The sequence below is a fragment of the Schistocerca gregaria genome, chromosome 2, assembly GCF_023897955.1.
Source record: "Schistocerca gregaria isolate iqSchGreg1 chromosome 2, iqSchGreg1.2, whole genome shotgun sequence".
NCBI lineage: Eukaryota > Metazoa > Arthropoda > Insecta > Orthoptera > Acrididae > Schistocerca > Schistocerca gregaria.
Window position 1 is genome coordinate 204723254 of NC_064921.1, and position 18832 is coordinate 204742085.

Consider the following 18832-nt stretch of genomic DNA (forward strand, 5'->3'; position numbering starts at 1 on the left):
AGTCCCTCATGTTTTGCTACCGTACAATGTATGTCATTGCTGCATTCCTCCCCACAGTATTAGCTACCATCAGGGTTTAATGAGTTCCCTTTGGAGCACATCAAATATCAAGAGGTTTCCCTTGGATAATAGTGCCATATAATTAATAAAATTAAATGACTGTAGTCATCTAACTTGCATTTTGGTATGTTAATGTATTTTAGTTTCATTGAAACTGTATGGTAAAGTTTTACGTGTTTACTTTCGTGGGACTGAGCCAGGAGAACTGTCAGTAACATGCCCTGGTAAAGGAGTCACCGTATCCTAATTATCTTTTGATTGCTTTAGTCACTAATCCATTAACTAAAATCCATAAGATGGCAGCTAACGACAAGCAGCCACTTCTCGTTTCATCATGATTACTTCGGTGATAGTTCTCTCCCCCACGTGTAACAGGTGCCAGCTGGATGCAGTTGAAACAGTCTCTTCCACTCCAGTTAGTAGCTGGAGGCTTTGGGCTATCAGCGGTAATGGATTCTTAGCATGTCCGCCTGGGAATTTTGACATTCTTTGGAAACCGAGATAAAACTGTGAATGCACCTTGCCTCATTATCATTCTGTACTTGCATTTCATTTGAGTTTTATCTTCTAGGAGGCCAGTCATCCTGACTATATGAAGAAGATGTACCACTGGCAGAGCTAGTAGTAGAGTAGCTCTCAGTCCAGAGCATCCATCTTCATCTGTTTTCTGGTATGCAAATGTTTAGCAAGTGTTCACTGGCAGGTGAAGTCATGAATTTCTCTGTGCATTAAGCATGGTGGAAAAGAATTGTTCTAAGCAGAAAGGGATTAATAATTAGCTTCATGTGTGGAGTGGCATACTTCTGGTGTTACCTTAATCAAATAACTATAACACAGGTTTCCCACTAGGTCACGATCATGAGGAATGGCAAGCAGTGCAGCAGTGCAGAAACCCGACGAAGAGTGTGAGCAGTTTGGAGAGCAACAGTGGTTTAACATGCGTAACGGATTATTATGTAGAGAGATGGACCTCACTGCTCTGAAGTAGTTGCTAGGTTTAAAGAACCCACCCAGCTGACTGACAAGGTGAGCATTGAATTTTATACGATTTCAGTCTGAAGTAATCCACAAACCAAGGAAGAAACGCAGAATGCAGATGGACTAATCAGCAAATAACTATAACACAGGTACTAGGTCACGATCACAAGAAATGGCAACCAGTGCAGCAGTGCAGAGCCCCGAAGAAGAGTGTGAGCAGTATGGTGAGCAACAGTGGTTTAACGTGCATAACGGATTATTATGTAGAGAGACGAGATTAGGAGCACAAGAAGCAGTGGCATCAAAGCTGCAGCTAGAAGTGTCATGTGAGATGCATGATACATTTTATTGGGCTGTGGGGGATACCAAGTTCAAATGGCTCTGAGCACTATGGGACTTGACATCTGTGGTCATCAGTCCCCTAGAACTTAGAACTACTTAAACCTAACAAACCTGAGGACATCACACACATCCATGCCTGAGGCAGGATTCGAACCTGCGACCATAGCAGTCCCTCGGTTCCGGACTGAGCGCCTAGAACCGCTAGACGGGGATACCAGGAGACGAAACAGAGAGTGACTGGAAAGTACTGGTGGAAGGGGAAGAAAGATGGCATCGATCGATGCATCAGGTATTGTGTGCTGTGAGGAGATTGGAGTTAGAAGCTGGTACTGTTGCAGAGACTGTAAGAAGCAATGGAACTGTTGAGTTTCACTGGGGCGGGCGTGTTAGGCCTATTCAACTGAACACCAGTAGGTGATCGTTTTATGTTGATCTTAAAAGACAATTTTTCTCGTTACGTCAATATAGTACCGATGCAGGACCAAAAGGCAGTGATGACCGCAAAAGTGTTGATCAATAGGTGGATACTTTAGTCTGGGCACCTTGAGATGATAATAGTGTATCAGGAGACGAACTTCATGATGGACATGATGAAAGAGTTTTTTGTCCATTGCTAAATTGGAAAAAACTGAGAACCAGTCCACTTCATCCACACACTGATGAAAGAATGTAACGAGTTCACCGAACAATTAGAAAAATGCTTAGTTGTTAACTGAACTCGTGCCATTCAGACTAAGATATGTACCTATCCTTCATGATGAGTATGATTAAACAGAAAGGTGGAAGGAAAGGAAAGGAAAGGAAAGGAAAGGCACTGTGAGAGTTTGCTGAGGTCACTGTTAGTGAATGCTCCTACCCTCTAGCGGTGCCCCCTACAACTAAACTTGTGATACCATTTCCAGTTTGTGGAGCCCAACTTGTGTTATCATGTAACAATATATTATATATTTGATCAGCAGTGGGCAACTGCAATTCCAAATTTGAAGTGTGAATTGAAACCAAAGCACTTTTGACAACAAGAGGCAACTGATTAACTCATAGTTGTTTCAGTATTGCCTCTAATACATCAGATTCAGACATTAGTGGCTAGCAATGATGCCAGAATACAGAAGGTCATTTGTCAGCAATAATTTCATCTGTCAAGACTTGTTGGATTTGAAGATCTGTCAGTTTACACACTTGATGAAACACATTGTCTGTAAAGTGCACATATTTTCACACTTGCAGCATGTTATGCACAATATCAGACAACAACCCCGAGGTATTGGATTCTAATGCTCCAATTGTCAGAACAAACTGAAGGTTGTCATGAATGATACCACAGGTGGAAACTGGAAGTTCTAGGAGCTGGAAATATAGGTCTGGTTGCTGTAGCATGTATGGTGGGGCAACAAATTATCCTCATGGTTCTTCCTGGCAATTTGTCCATGAGATCCAAGTCACACGAAGTGCCTGGCACTTGTCTGAAATTTATCACTGCCGGCGGAATAGTAGTTACTTCCTCTGAGGTACAACAGCTGACCTCAAGAGGTGGTGTTCACAGCAGCTGGCGCAATATCCTTGCTTCTGATGTGTTAGTCATCTGACATGGCACTGGTCAGGATCACTACTTGTGAGAACAACAATTCACAATGAAGTGTGAACAATATTAGTGACACATACTTTGTTAATTTACTAACAGAATACAGATGACCAACAATAGGGGATATACATTATGGAACACAGCGAGAAGATACTAGCAGAAAAGTATGGAATGCACCAAAGGACTCATCAACAAGAAATGCAAAGATATTTCACACTTTTGCCTGATCTTCATGTTTGACTAATTGCATCACCGTGCAAGTATTGGATTGCTTTGGAAAGTATGTTCATGTGGAATCAAAAATAACAAAATATGGAATAAATAATTACCTGACAGAAATTAACAACAGATTTCAAAAAATTCAAAAGTAGCTGGATTTTAAAAATTAATAATTTGATTTCATTCTGAGATTATTTGTATCTTCCAATACAGTTTATATCCACTTAATTGAATCATCATCATCATCATCATCATCATCATCAAAGACTGATTATGCCTTTCAGTGTTCAGTCTGGAGCATGGTCCCCCTTATAAAATTCCTCCATGATCCCCTACTCCGTGCTAACATTGCTGCCTCTTCTGATGTTAAGCCTATTACTTCAAAATCATTCTTAACAGAATCCAGGTACCTTCTCCTAAGTCTGCCCCAGCTCCTCCTACCCTCTACTGCTGAACCCATGAGTCTCTTGGGTAATCTTGCTTCTCCCATGCGTGTAACATGACCCCACCATCTAAGCCTATTCACCCTGACTGCTACATCTATAGATTTCATTCCCAGTTTTTCTTTGATTTCCTCATTGTGGACACCCTCCTGCAATTGTTCCCATCTACTAGTACCTGCAATCATCCTAGCTACTTTCATAACCGTAACCTCAACCTTATTGATAAGGTACCCTGAATCCACCCAGCTTTCGCTCCCATACAACAAAGTTGGTCGTAAGACTGAATGGTGCACATCTAACTTAGTCTTGGTACTGACTTCCTTCTTGCAGAAGAGAGTAGATCGTAGCTGAGCACTCACTTCATTAGCTTAATTGAATTAATTGAAACTTAACTTTTTTGATACAGGATGTGGAATACTTAGTGATGAGCAAATGATCACTGAGTGGTGGTAAGAGTAGTAGAAAGAACTAGTGGATGCTGGGAGTTGAGCTGAAAAATTGTCTTAGTGAAAGAAGTGAACAAAGTATTTGGACAGTATAAGGGATGAATTAATAAGTTGAACCACACAAAAATGTTGAAGAATAAAATGTGAAATAAAGACGAGAAATGAAAAAAATAGTAATGCCACATTAAAGGCAAGTGTAAAAGTGTTTCCATAAATTTCTTGTGAAAAATCAGAGAAATGGACAACTATTTTTAAGAATTCAAATTGTTTTTACAACAAGTTGCATATCTATGTACAAAATTGTTACTGATGATTTCACATTTGTAAGATTTAATTTATAAAAATCTGTAATGTATAACTGTTATTTATACTTTTCAAAACTGAATTATATTTAATGGTTTGTGACAGCTTGTGATTTATTATGTTTTGACTACACTGTATTTTTTTTATTTTTTTTTACATCAGCTCATCCAGTAATGTACTTCCAATATCTATCAGTTTAATCCAGTTTTTGTGGGGTTGGAGGTGATGTAACAGAGCAAATTGGGAGTATCTAATAGTATTGTATTTTACTACTTTGTAATTTCTGTAACATACACATCTATAAATAGGTATCACACACAAAACAATAGCCTCAGGGTTTGGCAGGAAACTTTTGTATCAGGTCTGTGTGTTTAACAAATAAGAATTTTTCATGCCATTTATAGTATGTATAACTTATTGATCTCTGTTGTGGAATCTGTATCATACTACCAGCAAGCTGATCATCTGAGGTGTACAGTAACAATAAATATGAATGAAATGAGAAAGTAAAATTGACTGTGACACATTGCATCATTTGTAACTGCTTTTATAACTTAATAATCATCAGAGAAATATTAGACTGGCGCACATCCATGAGACAGAGAAGGCATAAAACAGGTCAGTAACATCACACCTTATTAATGACAGCCAATAGCAGGAGATTCGCTATTTGATCATTATTACCTGCCTGTTTGCACATTGTTATGATCACTCACATTTTCCCCCAAAGATTTGTCTTTATATCACATGTAGATTCTGAAAACCATGTGATAGTGATTCAGCACAGTGTTTCATTAGATACTTGTAAAAACATGAATTTGCTGTGTTATCATAAGCTGGGTGTTTCCTCTTTTCAGCATTGTACTGACTGTGTGTTAATATGGGTTACACTGCTAGCCAAGAAGATATCAATTTGACTTGCAGAACAGATTTGTTTATATGACTTTTTATGAGTATTTTTCTGGGCTTTACATTCAAATAGGACAACTGGAATACCATGTTGTCATTGAACTCTTTGTTGTGGGTTGTAGTGGTGATAGTTTATGAGAAGACTGTGTGTCCACTTTTAAAGATGGGTTAGTGAACATCCTGTAGATGACTCGTGTGAAGTTCGCCCAAAATTTGGAAGGGTAGATGGGGGGAAAAAGAATGTGAACATGGATAGCATTTTATGTCCGCCCCCGCAGCTGTGTGGTCAGTGCTAATGACTGCCGTGCAGAGAACCCAGGTTCGATTCCCAGAACTGCAAGAGATTTTTCATTTGTGGAAAGACTGGTGCAGGGTGCACTCAGTCTTATGAGGCCAACTGAAGAGCTGCTCAGCTGATTACTAGTGGTTCCAAGGTCAAGGAATCCAACAACGACAGGGACAGTAGACTGCTGACCACATGTCTCTCCAGATTGCATCTGATGATTCCAATGGCTGAGGATGACATGGCAGTCAGTAGGCCTGACTGGCCCCTCAGGGCCAGAATGCAGAACTTCACTTTTACTTTACAATATGTTATTGGGTAATTGACAGTTAAGTGTCACAGAAATGGCTGGCAGTAGAGTATAAAAGATTTTGAGTGCGAAATAAAAAATTAGTCATATGAAACCTTTACAATAAATAGGTGTCTCAGTTGTAGAGAACTGACTAAAATGAAATACACAGATGAGTTTATGAGTAACACCTATGTACAACTGCAGAAACAGCCACTTATTGAACAATTGTAGTTACTAACATGACTAGTATGAAGTACAAATGAAAATAGGTTGAATAATCTGAAATCTTAACTACTGTTCATTGAAAACTGTCCCGATGTAGTGTGGTCCAGTGAGACAGCATCATGGTATTACAAAAGGACAAATGCACTAGCCAATCAAGTATGCAGTTTTTTATACAATAAACAGACTAAAAGCATAGCATTTGGAGCATACCATCAACAAGTGTACTCACTCTAAGTAATTGTAGTTGCCTCTGGTTCTGGCAATACAGCTTCTCATCCCGGTATTATTAATCAGGGAAGTGGTGGGAAACAAACTGAATGATGCAAGTGAGGGCATTTTCTGTATTTATTTTGCCTATTATGTCCTAAGACATCTGGTGAGTGTTAATATACAATTTAGGTGATGGTAAAATGTTAATATTGATAAAAATTAGAAAATAAAACAGCTCTGTCATGCCACAACATACTTGCAGAGTAACATTTATAGTAATGGGAAAATGCTAATCTTCTTTCATCTTTCTGTGACAAATGTTTCCTTCAATCTGAAGGCATCCTAACTCAGTTTTTCACACAAATGGTACCATACACTGAGGTGAAAAAAGTTTTGGGATGCCATCAAATATCCAGCCAGACTTTCTCCCCTCTAGAAATACTGACGCATACCACCATTATAGCCATCCACAAACATGGTGTCGGATTTTGCACATGAACTGACCTCTTGATTAAATCCCATTAATTGTTAGGTTGGATTCGTGTTGAGCGATCTGGGTGGCCAAATCATTCACTCGAATTGTCCAGAATATTCTTCACACCAATCACCAAGAATTGTGGCCTGGTGACATCTTTAATAACATGAAGTCCATGAATGGGTGCAAATGATCTCCAAGTAGCTGAATATAATCATTTACAGTCAATGGTTGGTTCAGTTGGACCAGAGTACCCAGACCATTCCAAGTAAACACAGCCCACACTGTTATGGAGCCACCGCCAGCTAGCATACTATCTTGTTCACAAGTTAGGTCCACGGCCTTATGGGATCTGTGCCACCCTACCACCAGCTGTCACCAACTGAAATTGGGACTCATCAGACCAGGCCACCATCTCCCGGAAGACTACGGATCAAACAATACAATCACGAGACTAGGAGAGGTGCTACAGGCAATATCAGGCTGTTAGCAAAGGCATTTGTGTTGGTCATCTGCTGCTATAGCCCATTAATGCCAAGTTTCACTGCACTGTCCTGACTTTGTAGGTCCCACATTGATTTCTGCAGCTATTTCATGCAGAGCTGATTGTCTGTTAGCAAGGACAACTGTACACAGACACTGCTGCTCTCAATTATTAAGTGAAGGCCACTGGCCACTGCAATGCCCATGGTGAGAGGTAAGGGCTGACATTTGTTATTCTTGACCCTGTGGATCTCAGAATATTAGTTCCTTAAAAATTTCTGAAATGGAATGTCCCATGCGTCTACCTCCAATGACCAATCTGCATTCCGAGTCTGTTAATCCCCATCGTGCAGCCATAATCACACCATCAACCTTTTCACATGAATGACTGGAGTACAAATGACATCTCCACCAGTGCACTATCCTTTTATATATTGTATAAGCGATACCACAACCATTTGCATATGTGCATATTATTTTCCCATGACGTTTGTCACTTCAGTGTACAGAAACATTTAATAGAGGCACGTGGGCATTATCATGCTCATGATGAAAGGTTTAATGATGTATGTTTAGTGTGTGTAGTGTGTACATTGTATGCAGATAATTTACATATGTCATTTGAGTTTGGATCTACAAGCTTATAAATTTGGTTTCTAATATGAGAAACTTTTAACAACCATGAATTTTTACATTTGGGGCAATACTTTCCTTTCTTATATGAAAGGAAATGACTTTTCAGTTAATTTTCAGATTATTTCTGTATGATCAGTTGCTTAATTTGTCTCTTCCATTTTTGTTTTGACCTACTAGGAGCATCTAACGACTTCAGTTCCTACTGTTTAGTTTTTTTTCCTATTTTTTTCTTGTGCCTTCATCTTCTCCCCATTTCTTTTTCTTCTGCTTTGAAAGCCTTCCAGATTCAATCTTTTATTTTTTAAATGTTTCTTTCTGTTATTTCAGTTCCTTTGATGCTGATTCTTTGTAGTTCTTTTCTTATTTCTGCAATCCACACTACTGTCAATTTCCTTTTCAGGAACGTTTGTTTCATTAGCCTGTCACTCAGCAGAGGTGTCATACAACATTTAATCTTCAATTTTTCATTACTTTTTTCCTACACATTATTAAAGATTTCATCATTTCTCATTTTTCAATCATCTATAATTTGCATTGGATCCATTATTTTTCTAACCCATCTTATGTATTTCTATCCTGTCCAGCTTATTGTTCATCATTGAGCATTCACACATATATAAATGAACATTTTAAATACTTATTTGATACAAATTCATGATGAGCCTTACATGAAGAACAGTCACTACCTATATCATACTGTCATAATGCATACAGACCACATTTTCCACCAGGCTGTAAAATTTCACAATCTTATTTTCACAACAAATACTGAAAAATATAGTAGTGTTGTTATAATAAATGAGATGAAGCTCTTCTTTCTTGTGTTAAGTTGAATGTCTCATAAGATGATTACCAGATTTGAGAACAGTATTATTACATTTGCTCTATGACTGTTACATTATTTTTCAAACGTTAAGGGACAATTTATGATTGATATTTTTAGTGGGAGCTCAGATCACATAGTGTTGAAGTGCAGCAGGCATCACTTAGTATCTACATTGAGTGATAATGGCATGAAACCATCAGCACAGTTGTAACTAAGCTACATTATAATGCCTTGACAACAAGATAGGGTATTGAAACACCAAAAAGGGAATAAATTTTTACATGCAAGACAATCCACAGGAGCGTGGAGAATGGAAACAGAGCACTGGATGAGGCTCAGTCTTGATCCATGGGCATTGAAGGATTGTTAGAACTACTGGGTCAGACCTATTGCTGCAGGCAGATAAACACCTGGGTCAGTGGCTCTGCCCATGACACACTTCACACATACCCTCTGTGAGAGTAAAGTGTACTATCCCTTTGCAATAATCACAACAGATTCTCTGCATCCATCTCAATGTCTGCTGGCATGGATATTAAGCAGAAGCTCTGTAAAACAATTATATTCTTACTTTGTTTAAACAACAACATAAACTTCAATTGTAGTTCAGTTGTAAGCCCTCTGATGCCAGCTCCTTTCACATAATAAACTAAAAGACTTGCCAAATATTATTTGAAATTTATAAAAGTTTACATTTAAGTAGTACTAGCACAAAATGTAAAATAAATCAGTCAGTGTTTCATGTGCCATTCTGTGTCTTACTTTCCTTTATTGTGCTGTTACAGATCTAGTATCTTGTTCTTCCAATATATAACTACACCAAGTATAGAAGATACTTATATTCCAGAGTTTTGTTCTTGGCATACCAGTCACCCACAGGACATGAGTGTAAGAACAACGGACCTGTGCTCAGTTTTTACAACACTGTAAGTGATATTTTTGAAACAAAACAAAAGAAACAGTTTTTAGCATATATTGTAAAGATACACTATTAATATAAACATGCAACTTTGTTGCAGGAGCTTATTTTTCTGTTATAAAACAGCAAGAAAAAATTACATATTTAAATCAATGTAAGTTCAATTATTTAAAAATATAACTCATTCCCTATATTTTCTTCAACATTATGAAACAATTGTGACCTCAAATGTTTGTCACTGGTCTCTTGCTGATCCATTCTTTTATGGCTGGCAGTTCACGTATCTTCTTCTTAAGAGATGCTAGATTTGGATAATCTTTTGTAATATCAAACTGAGCCACACCATTCATGTAATCACACAGTGCAGCAAAGAAAATGTCTCCCCAAGTCATCTAAAACAAAAGAGAAAATGAAAATATATATTAAGTGGTATTTCAGATTGATTACAACAGGATTGAAGTGAAGTAAAATGAATATGTCATAATACTATAGCTTTTACTTTTCTTAGTAATATCTGTGTCCCAATATTCCAGAAATTTCTTAAACATGTAACAGCTGCATTTCCTTTTAACTTCATTTATACAGAGCTACCTGACATCTAAAAATATTTCAATATAATCCATTATTTTCCAACTAGCATTTGGTATATATGAGGGGTGTTTAAAAAGTCCATGCAAAATCCGAGATATGGCACCACCGACGTGTATCGAGGTCATATTTAGTTAGTAGCATCTTTGGAAAGAACAAACATCAAGTTTCAGCCATATTTTTCTATTTATTTGTATCTGGCATTCACGTAAATCAAGAAAGTTGAGTGACTGTCAAAAAGAATTTCTTGTGGTGATTAAACATTACTTTATGAAAGGTAAAAAGCCTCAGGAGACTGAAGAGTAGCTTGATAAACATTATGGTGACTCTGCAGCTTCAGTTAGAACAGGACAGTTTATAATAAGTGGTTTCAAAATTTTTGGGGTGGCCATATGGGCACAAGTGATGCTGAATGTTCTGGATTCCCTGTGGAGATTATGACTGCAGAAATCATTTATAAAATCCATGATATGGTGATGGATGACAGAAGAGTAAATGTGCGTGAGATTGCTAGTGCTGTGAGCATCTCAAATGAATGGGTACATAATATTTTGCATAAACATTTGGACATGAGGAAGCTATCCGCAAGATGGGTTCTGCGATTGCTCACGCATGACCAAAAACGGAATCGTGTGAAGTGTTGCAATGGTGGTTTGCAGCTGTTCAGGAAGAATCCGCAGGACTTTAAGCATTGTTTCATCACTGTGGATGAAACATGGATACATTACTATACTCCTGAGACCAAACAACAGTCCAAACAATGGGCTACCAAGGGAGAATCTGCACCAAAAAAGTCTAAGACCGTTCCTTCGGCTGGAAAGGTTATGGTGACTGTCTTTTGGGAGTTGCAAGGGCTAATCCTCATTAACTATCTGGCAAAGGGTAAAACTATTACAGGTGCATATGATTCATCGTTATTGGACCATCTGAAAACCGAGCTGCAAGAAAAATGCTGGCAATAGGACCACAACAAAGTCCTTTTCCATCATGAAAACGCACCGGCACACACCTCAGCAGTTGTGGTTGCAAAATTAATGGAAATTGGATTCCAACTCGTTTCACATCTCCCCTATTCTCCAGATCTGGCTCCCCCTGACTACTATTTGGTCCCCAATTTGAAGAAATGGCTGGCAGGACAAAGATTTTATTTAAACTAGGAGGTGATTGCAACAACTAATAGCTATTTTCCAGAATTAGAGAATTCCTATTATTCGGAAGGGATCAAAAAATTAGAACAGCATTGGATGAAGTGTGTAAGTCTAAAAGGAGACTATATTGAAAAATAAAAAAGGTTTACTCCAAACATGTAAGTAGTTTTTATTTTTGCACAGACTTTTCAAACACCCTTCGTATTAACAGACAATGGGCATACATCTTTGCTTGTACTTAGCTAGAACTAAGTTAAATTTTTTGAGTAATGAAATGTCTATATGAGCTACAGTTGGCATGAATAAATTGAACTTAGTAACATTACTTCTACAAAATTTGCCACTTACTACTGAACACTGAAGAAGATAGACTTCCACTGTATGTATTTAGCTGGCACTAGCATCATATTGTATGATTCATGCACAATTACTAAAAAAAGTACTAGTAGGCAATCGAAGACATAAGGAAAGTTTTAGGGTTGGGAAAATAGAGTAAACTTTTAAACAATACAATTGGGGTTCACTGAAAGTAACACTTCTGGAAGTTGAAACATACAGCAGCATAATGGTTGTTTTTTTAATCCTAATTTTAAGAGAATCAGTATTATGAGTATGAATAATGTTAAGTACAGAAATGTGTCATAGCAACTTATCACACTACTTTAAAATTTATAAAGACAATCCAAAAATCTTTACATTATCCCTGGAAAATCTAGTGAGATTAAGTATGGTCATATGTAAGATTCTTGAAAGATCTAACATCGAATCAACTGCTAGGATGCTTAATTTCAGCATGAAAGATGAATCTGACACAAAAACACAGTTCTGCATCCTCATGTATTACACTTATACCTATATCGCAATGAAAACATTCAATTATTGATAAAATTATTTAACTGGGTAGATAACAAATCTACTCACTGAGTGGCGGCAGAGCACACACATAAAAGATTGTTGTGATTAGCAAGCTTTTGGAGCCAGTGGCTCTTCCTTCAGGCAGGTGGGTTGAAGGGGAAAGAAGAAAGATGAAGGAAAAGGGTAGAGAGGTATAGGAAAAGGGGTACATTTTGGGAAAATCGCCCAAAACCGCAGGTCATGGGAGACTTACCATATGGGATGAGAAGGAAAGATTGATTGTTGGGGACTGCATCAGATAAGATTTGAAAACCTGAGAGCTTAAAGGTAGAAAACAAGGTAATATGCAAGACAGAGATTACTACTGAAACATCATACACAAGTTAATGTGAGTGAGAAGCTAAGTGCATAACAAAGGTGGGAGGGGGTGGTGAAGAATAAATAGAAAAGACAATGAAAAAAGTAGGAAATTAAAACGAAGTGAAGCAAAGAGTAGTTACAGTGAAGAACTGCTGAGTTGGAAGAAACTAATGTAAATTAAGGTCAGGTGGGTGGAAAGAACCATGGACATGGTGTTGTGCAAGTTCCCACCTGTGGAGTTCTAAGAAACTGTTGTCTGGGGGAAGAATCAAAATGGCTTGTGGTGAAACAGTCACCACGGTCACATGTGTCATGTTGTAGAGCATGCTCTGCAACAGGATATTGCAAATTGCCAGTATATATCCTCTGCTTATGCCCATTCATTCTAGTTGATAATTTGGTGGTAGCTATGCCGATGTACAAGGCTGAACAGTGTTTATATAACAGCTGGTATATGACATGTCATTTTGCAGGTGCCTCTCCCTTTGATAGTATATGTTTTGCCAGTTAAAGGGCAATTATAGGTGGTGGTAGGAGGGTGCATAGGGCAAGTATTGCAGTGGGTATGTTAACATGGATAGGAGCTGTAGGGTAGGGAGATGAGTGCAGAGGAAGCATAGGGTCTGATAAGAATATTGCAGAAATTGGGAGAGCAACAGGAAGCTGTTCTAGATGTGGTGGGCAAAATCTCAGACAGAATGGATCTCATTTCAGGGCATGATTTTTAGGAAATCATGGTCCTGTCGAAGTAGCTGATTAACACATTCCAGACCAGGATAATACTAAGTCACCAATGGTGTGCTCCAAAGCAGTTTTATGGAGTTATCAGCAGTACCAGGATTGGATGTGATGGCCTGGAATCTGCTTTTTAACTAGGCTGGTGGGATAATTATGTGCAATGAAGGCTGAGGTGAGAATGGTGGTGTGTTGCTGTAAAGAGTCTACATCCGAACAAATACATTTGCGTAAGATGCCAAGGCTGTATGGGAGGGAACATTTGACATGGTAAGAATGGCATGTAAGTACTGTTGTTTGTTGGTAGGTTTAATGTGGACAGAAATGTGTAGCTGGCCTTCGGTGAGGACGAGATCAAGATCAAGAGAAGTGGAATGGGATTGGGGAGAGAACCAATTAAATTTCAGGTGGTCCTATCCTGGCCTTAATTTACATTGATTTCTTCTGCCTCAGCTATTCTTCACTGTAACTGCTCTTTGCTTCACACCATTTTAATTTCCTACATCTTTCATCATGTTTCCTGCCTATTTTTCACCACCCCCTCCCACCCCTGTTATGTTCATTGCACTTAGCTTCTCACTCTTATTAACTTGTGCAGGCCCCCCCTTTAAGCTCTCAGGTTTCCAAATCTCATCCAATGCAGTCCCCAACAATCAGTCTTTCCTTTTCATCCCGTACGGTAAGTCTCCCATGACCCGCAGTTCTGGGTGACTTTCCCAAAACCTACTCCTTTTCCTAGAACTCTCAAGTCTGTTTCCTTCACCCTACTTTCTTCCCCTTCTGCCTGAAGAAGGAGCCACTGGCTTCGAAAGCTTGCTAATCTCAACAGTCTTACGTGCGTGTTCTGCTGTCGCTTGGTAAACAGATCTTTTATCTATACAGTTAAATACTTTTATCTGTATCATTTTCTGAAATATGTTGCATGAATTTTAAGTAAGAAAATACATAAAAACTGGTTGTTAGCTAAATGAAAACTATTTTCACAAATTACTTTAATAATGAGGCGCAGAAGATAGTTTTACTAATGTGGATCCAAACTGCCTACTCATTGTATGGACTAACATCTGTGTGATGGGATTATGGACACATTCAAGTGAATAGCATTCACTTTTTGTTTTTGATAGACACATACATCACCAATTTCTCTTAATACTTCAGTTTGCTTTCAAGCATTAATCCCCAAAGAAAGCTTCCTTCACATTGGTGATTACTGTTACACAACATTTCTTAACTCCAGCATGATACGTAAAATAGCCAAAATGTAATTATTATAGCAGAATACACATAAGTCTCATCCAGTGACATGGGTGCATTCCATCTGGAAGCTCTATGTTTTTCATCATTTGTTTTGCATTCAGAAATGTATTGCAGGAGGAGATTGTGAACCCATGCCTAATGTAGTCTTTCACACTGAGGCATTGACATACACAGTGGTTGACAATGGCCTTCAGTAGTAACCTCAAATGGAGCTTATTATCTGCATCCATTTTCTTCTGTGGTAGCAGGTCCTTTGTGTTTTCATTTCAAGTGCTTCTTCACTTCTTTCTTCAGTTTCTCACTTAATGAACTTCATAAACCACTGTTTCAGAATTCTCTTGTAATTGCTTCTGCACAACATGTTAAGTGACACTGTTTAAAGTCCACTGTGTTTTGAAAAAAAAAAGCAAATTTTAAAATGGTAACAAAAAAAACATTGCTTTTACTCAAAATTTGCCACTCATTACGCTTCTCTCTGAAAGTTGCAAGTGAATACCATGCCAGGCTAAAATAAACTGTTGCATTTTCAGCAGAATTCTTTTTAGATACTAACCAAAGCAAGGTGACATTTTTTTGAATGGTCACCATGCAAGTGTGGGCATGGAGAGGGCCCACTTAATATTTACAAAAAAATGTGAGTGTAGGCTTCAGTTTCAAATGACAGTTCCTCTCTAGCAGTTGGCATTTCTCCTACAGTGCCTTCCCACAACCCCCATCACTGCTCCTCTCCCATGTGAGCCCTGCCACCTATGCATCTACCAGCTACAGTATTGTGTGTGGACTCTAAAGGAGCAAGCCCTATTGAGTGTCAGTACAGGAAATGTTTAGTGGCCTTTTCCTCTTTCTTTACTACCTAGCACCTTGCTCATTCCTGTTCTGTGCCACCTCCCTCTATACTAACATCACCTACACCTATGACCTTGCCACTGTTGAAAACTGCCTTTCCTACACCCAACTGACTCCATTATTATTTCTTCTATTTCTGTCTGTAAGCTTGTGCTTTTTATAATACTAGTGCCATCTGCAAAAAGAAGTAATTTTGCTTGTTGCATATATGATGGAAATTCCTTTACATATGACACAATAGTGGATCCAAGATCAAGCCTTATGGAACCCAAAAATTGATTTCTCCCCATTCAGAAGATTTTCCATTGTTTACTTTGATTGAATTATTAAGCACAACTTTCTGCATTCTTTTATTACATTATCCATTAGTTGGCTAAACTGTTAGCTCCATAAAACCTCAATATTTTTAGGAGAGTATTATGATTCACATGGTCAAATGCTCTAGATAGGTCACAGAGCATACCAACCCCAGTGTTGATTCGTTATATGATGGTCATGAAAAGTGTCGAGAGCATTCTCAGTTCAGCATGTCTTCTGAATTTCAAACGGTGATTTATGAAGGATACATCACCTCTCATAAATTTTGGAAACTGATGTCTGTAGTGCATGGATTTGCCTGCATTATATCTGAAACCCAACTGTCTTTATCAGTCAGAGTTGATTTTAAAAACAAAAGTGTTTTCTAATTTAAATATATGTTATGGAAAGTTATTAAGCACTTTGAAAGGATGTTTGTATGATTCCCTTACTTTTACCTCCATTCATTACTTAATGGAACTGTTTTGTGTTGCAAGTGCACTGTGTGATGCCAGAAATTCTCTACATCATTATTCCATTACAGAATGTTGGGTAGCAAGTACTCAAAATTGTTTCTGTAGTGGTGCATAGAACATAATGTCCCATGAAATGAACTGGCAAAGCAGTGTCAATATACTGATTTGCTTCATGAAAGACATTACACAACATTATAGTTTCTCATCATTTACTAGAACTATCATATCCCCAACAAATAAAACATTCTTCTTTGCATTTACATTTGCTCTCAGATGATAAATGTATAGCAGGAAAATAAAGTGGTCCATTAGCCAATCCTAGGGACACACCAAATTGACTGCATTCACTTGGCTATATTTCAGTGATTTCTTTTTTCTACTTTTGATCAGAATACATTACTGAAATCAATTTTGCTTTAATAAAAGAGTTAATTGATGTATTTTTTTAGAAATTTCAGATATCACCACTATCTGTTCTTCTGAGAAGATATTTGTTATCATCCACAGTAATAGCTTCTTCCAATTTAAAAGCATCTATTCTTTAATTGTTTATCATACATTAGATTTAACACACTGCTGAGTCATTCACAAATTGTTGTCTGTGTTGATTTTGCCCTTCTGAACTCCTAATGTGAGCAAAACAGTATGTCATTCTTATTTTCATGTGATATCAGTTTATGATGTATAATTTCTTTGGTCTGCCACACACCCATGTGAGACATCATTATCAGCATCTGACAGACACTGAAAGGGGGATTTACATTTGGCCAACTGGTTGAATCATGCAATATCCAAACTTGTGGGGCACTTGGATATGACAGTGAGCCAGTGTTAGACAGAATGAGAAGGTGAGGGCAGGCATTCACACTGTCAAGGTTCCATTGGCCACATCTGACCACCACACAGGAGGATTGAAATATTGTGCACCATGCATTGCATAACCTCTTCACATCTGTTGCCTGGCAATCCTTGTTGACACATACCACATGTCTGTATGAACTGTTTATCTGATATGGAGATTATTCTCTGGCCACCAAAATCCCCAGATCTGTTTGTGGTAGCACAGTTGCAGGACCAGCTCATATATCAACTGCATCCTAGTGCCAGTATGCAGGACAGCATGGGCCAGTTACAACAGTTGTAGGGCAGCTTGGCCCAGAAGGGAATACAATGGCTTTATGACATTCTTCCCAATTAAATCAGTGCATGCATCGAGGTACAGGGGTGCAATGCCATTCTGATAAGTGGGGTCATACTGCCAACTTCTTGGGAAATTTGACTTGATTTTGTAATTACTACAACAACATCACATACCCTCTCAACCTGTGAAGTTTCACTTTGTTTCCTCCTCTCTTTCTGGCTGCTTCACTTTTCTGTCAGGTAATGTATATCATCACCATTATCACTTGGACTTATTGGTACACTTAAAGACAAATACCTCATAATGTCAATGAGTATTGAAGTATGCCAATAGGAGGCACCATTAAAAGAGAACATAAATGTATACGACATGTGAAAGGAAAAAAATCATGGGTTGCACAAGAAATGACTACCTAGAAGAAGAAGAAGAAGAAGAAGAAGAAGGAAAGAAAATCCAAACTCAAGAACAATAAAGATAAAAAATGCTCAGAACAAGCTAGAAAAAAGTGGCTAAGAGAGAACTGTAGTACAACTGATTAAATGGGGAGAAAGGGAAGACATTATTTACTGTAGAAGTGAGTAAACAGTAGGCTTGAGCTGGAAATCTAAACTTTTTTAGAAGCTACTATTGAAGGACAAAAATGTAATGTACAAATGTTACAAGTCCTCCAGACATGGGAAGAGTATTTAAAATTGCTATATGACACAGATCACAAAGCAACAAATCTACAGTTCGAATCTTTGAATGATGTGGACGATGTTAAGAAAGAACCACTAGCTAATGCAGTTTAAATGAAAAACAGGAAGGCAACAAGTACAGACGTGAGATCAGGAGAAATACTTAAGAATTTGAACCAAGAAGCAATAAGAGAAATACTGAGGCTATGCAACAAAATACATGAGAGCTGTGAATTGTCAGAGAACTTTTTGACAGTACTAATGATGCTAATACCAGAGAAACAGGGAATAAAAGAATGTCTTGAACACAGTATAATTAGCCTAATTTAACATGCCACCACAGTTAAGGTGCATGACAAAAAGACTGAAAAAGATAATGGAGGTTTACTTGACTGAGGAGCAGTTTGGTTTTATGAGAAATAGAGGCACAAAATATACACTAATGACATTATTTTTCCAAAATTAATGAGAAGATGATGTACAGTAAGGCAACTATAATGTAAGGAAACTATGGTGCTCACTAACATAATACCAGACTGAATAAAACTTTCACACAACACACACAATACTGAACTGTTGTGGAACATATCATTTCACATTAGCTTCCAATTTGTTGAGAAACTACCTGACACTTAGTAATACAAGTCCTGAATACAAAGCTCTTCAAAAAACATTATTCCAGTAACCTAGTACACTGTTGCATCAAATGGTGGTGGTAGGTTTCTTTTTCTTTCTAGTGTGGAGTGTGACAGATGCAAAATCCAAGTTTTGCACCTTTTTTTTGCCATTTTGACCATGAAGAAGCAACAAAAATCATTCTA

The 18832-nt window shown here is 37.9% G+C and overlaps 1 protein-coding gene across 2 annotated transcripts in view; it reads right to left on the minus strand.

Moving 5' to 3' along the window:
* Positions 1 to 9449: 9449 nt before the first annotated feature.
* Positions 9450 to 18832, minus strand: part of LOC126336691 (glutathione S-transferase-like) — a 94180-nt gene continuing 84797 nt past the window's right edge. For both annotated transcript variants that reach the window (XM_050000642.1, XM_050000643.1), the window contains exon 5: positions 9450 to 10023. In XM_050000642.1, the coding sequence (XP_049856599.1) occupies positions 9856 to 10023 (168 nt within the window). In that variant the 3' untranslated portion in view covers positions 9450 to 9855. The remainder of the gene's footprint in view (positions 10024 to 18832) is intronic.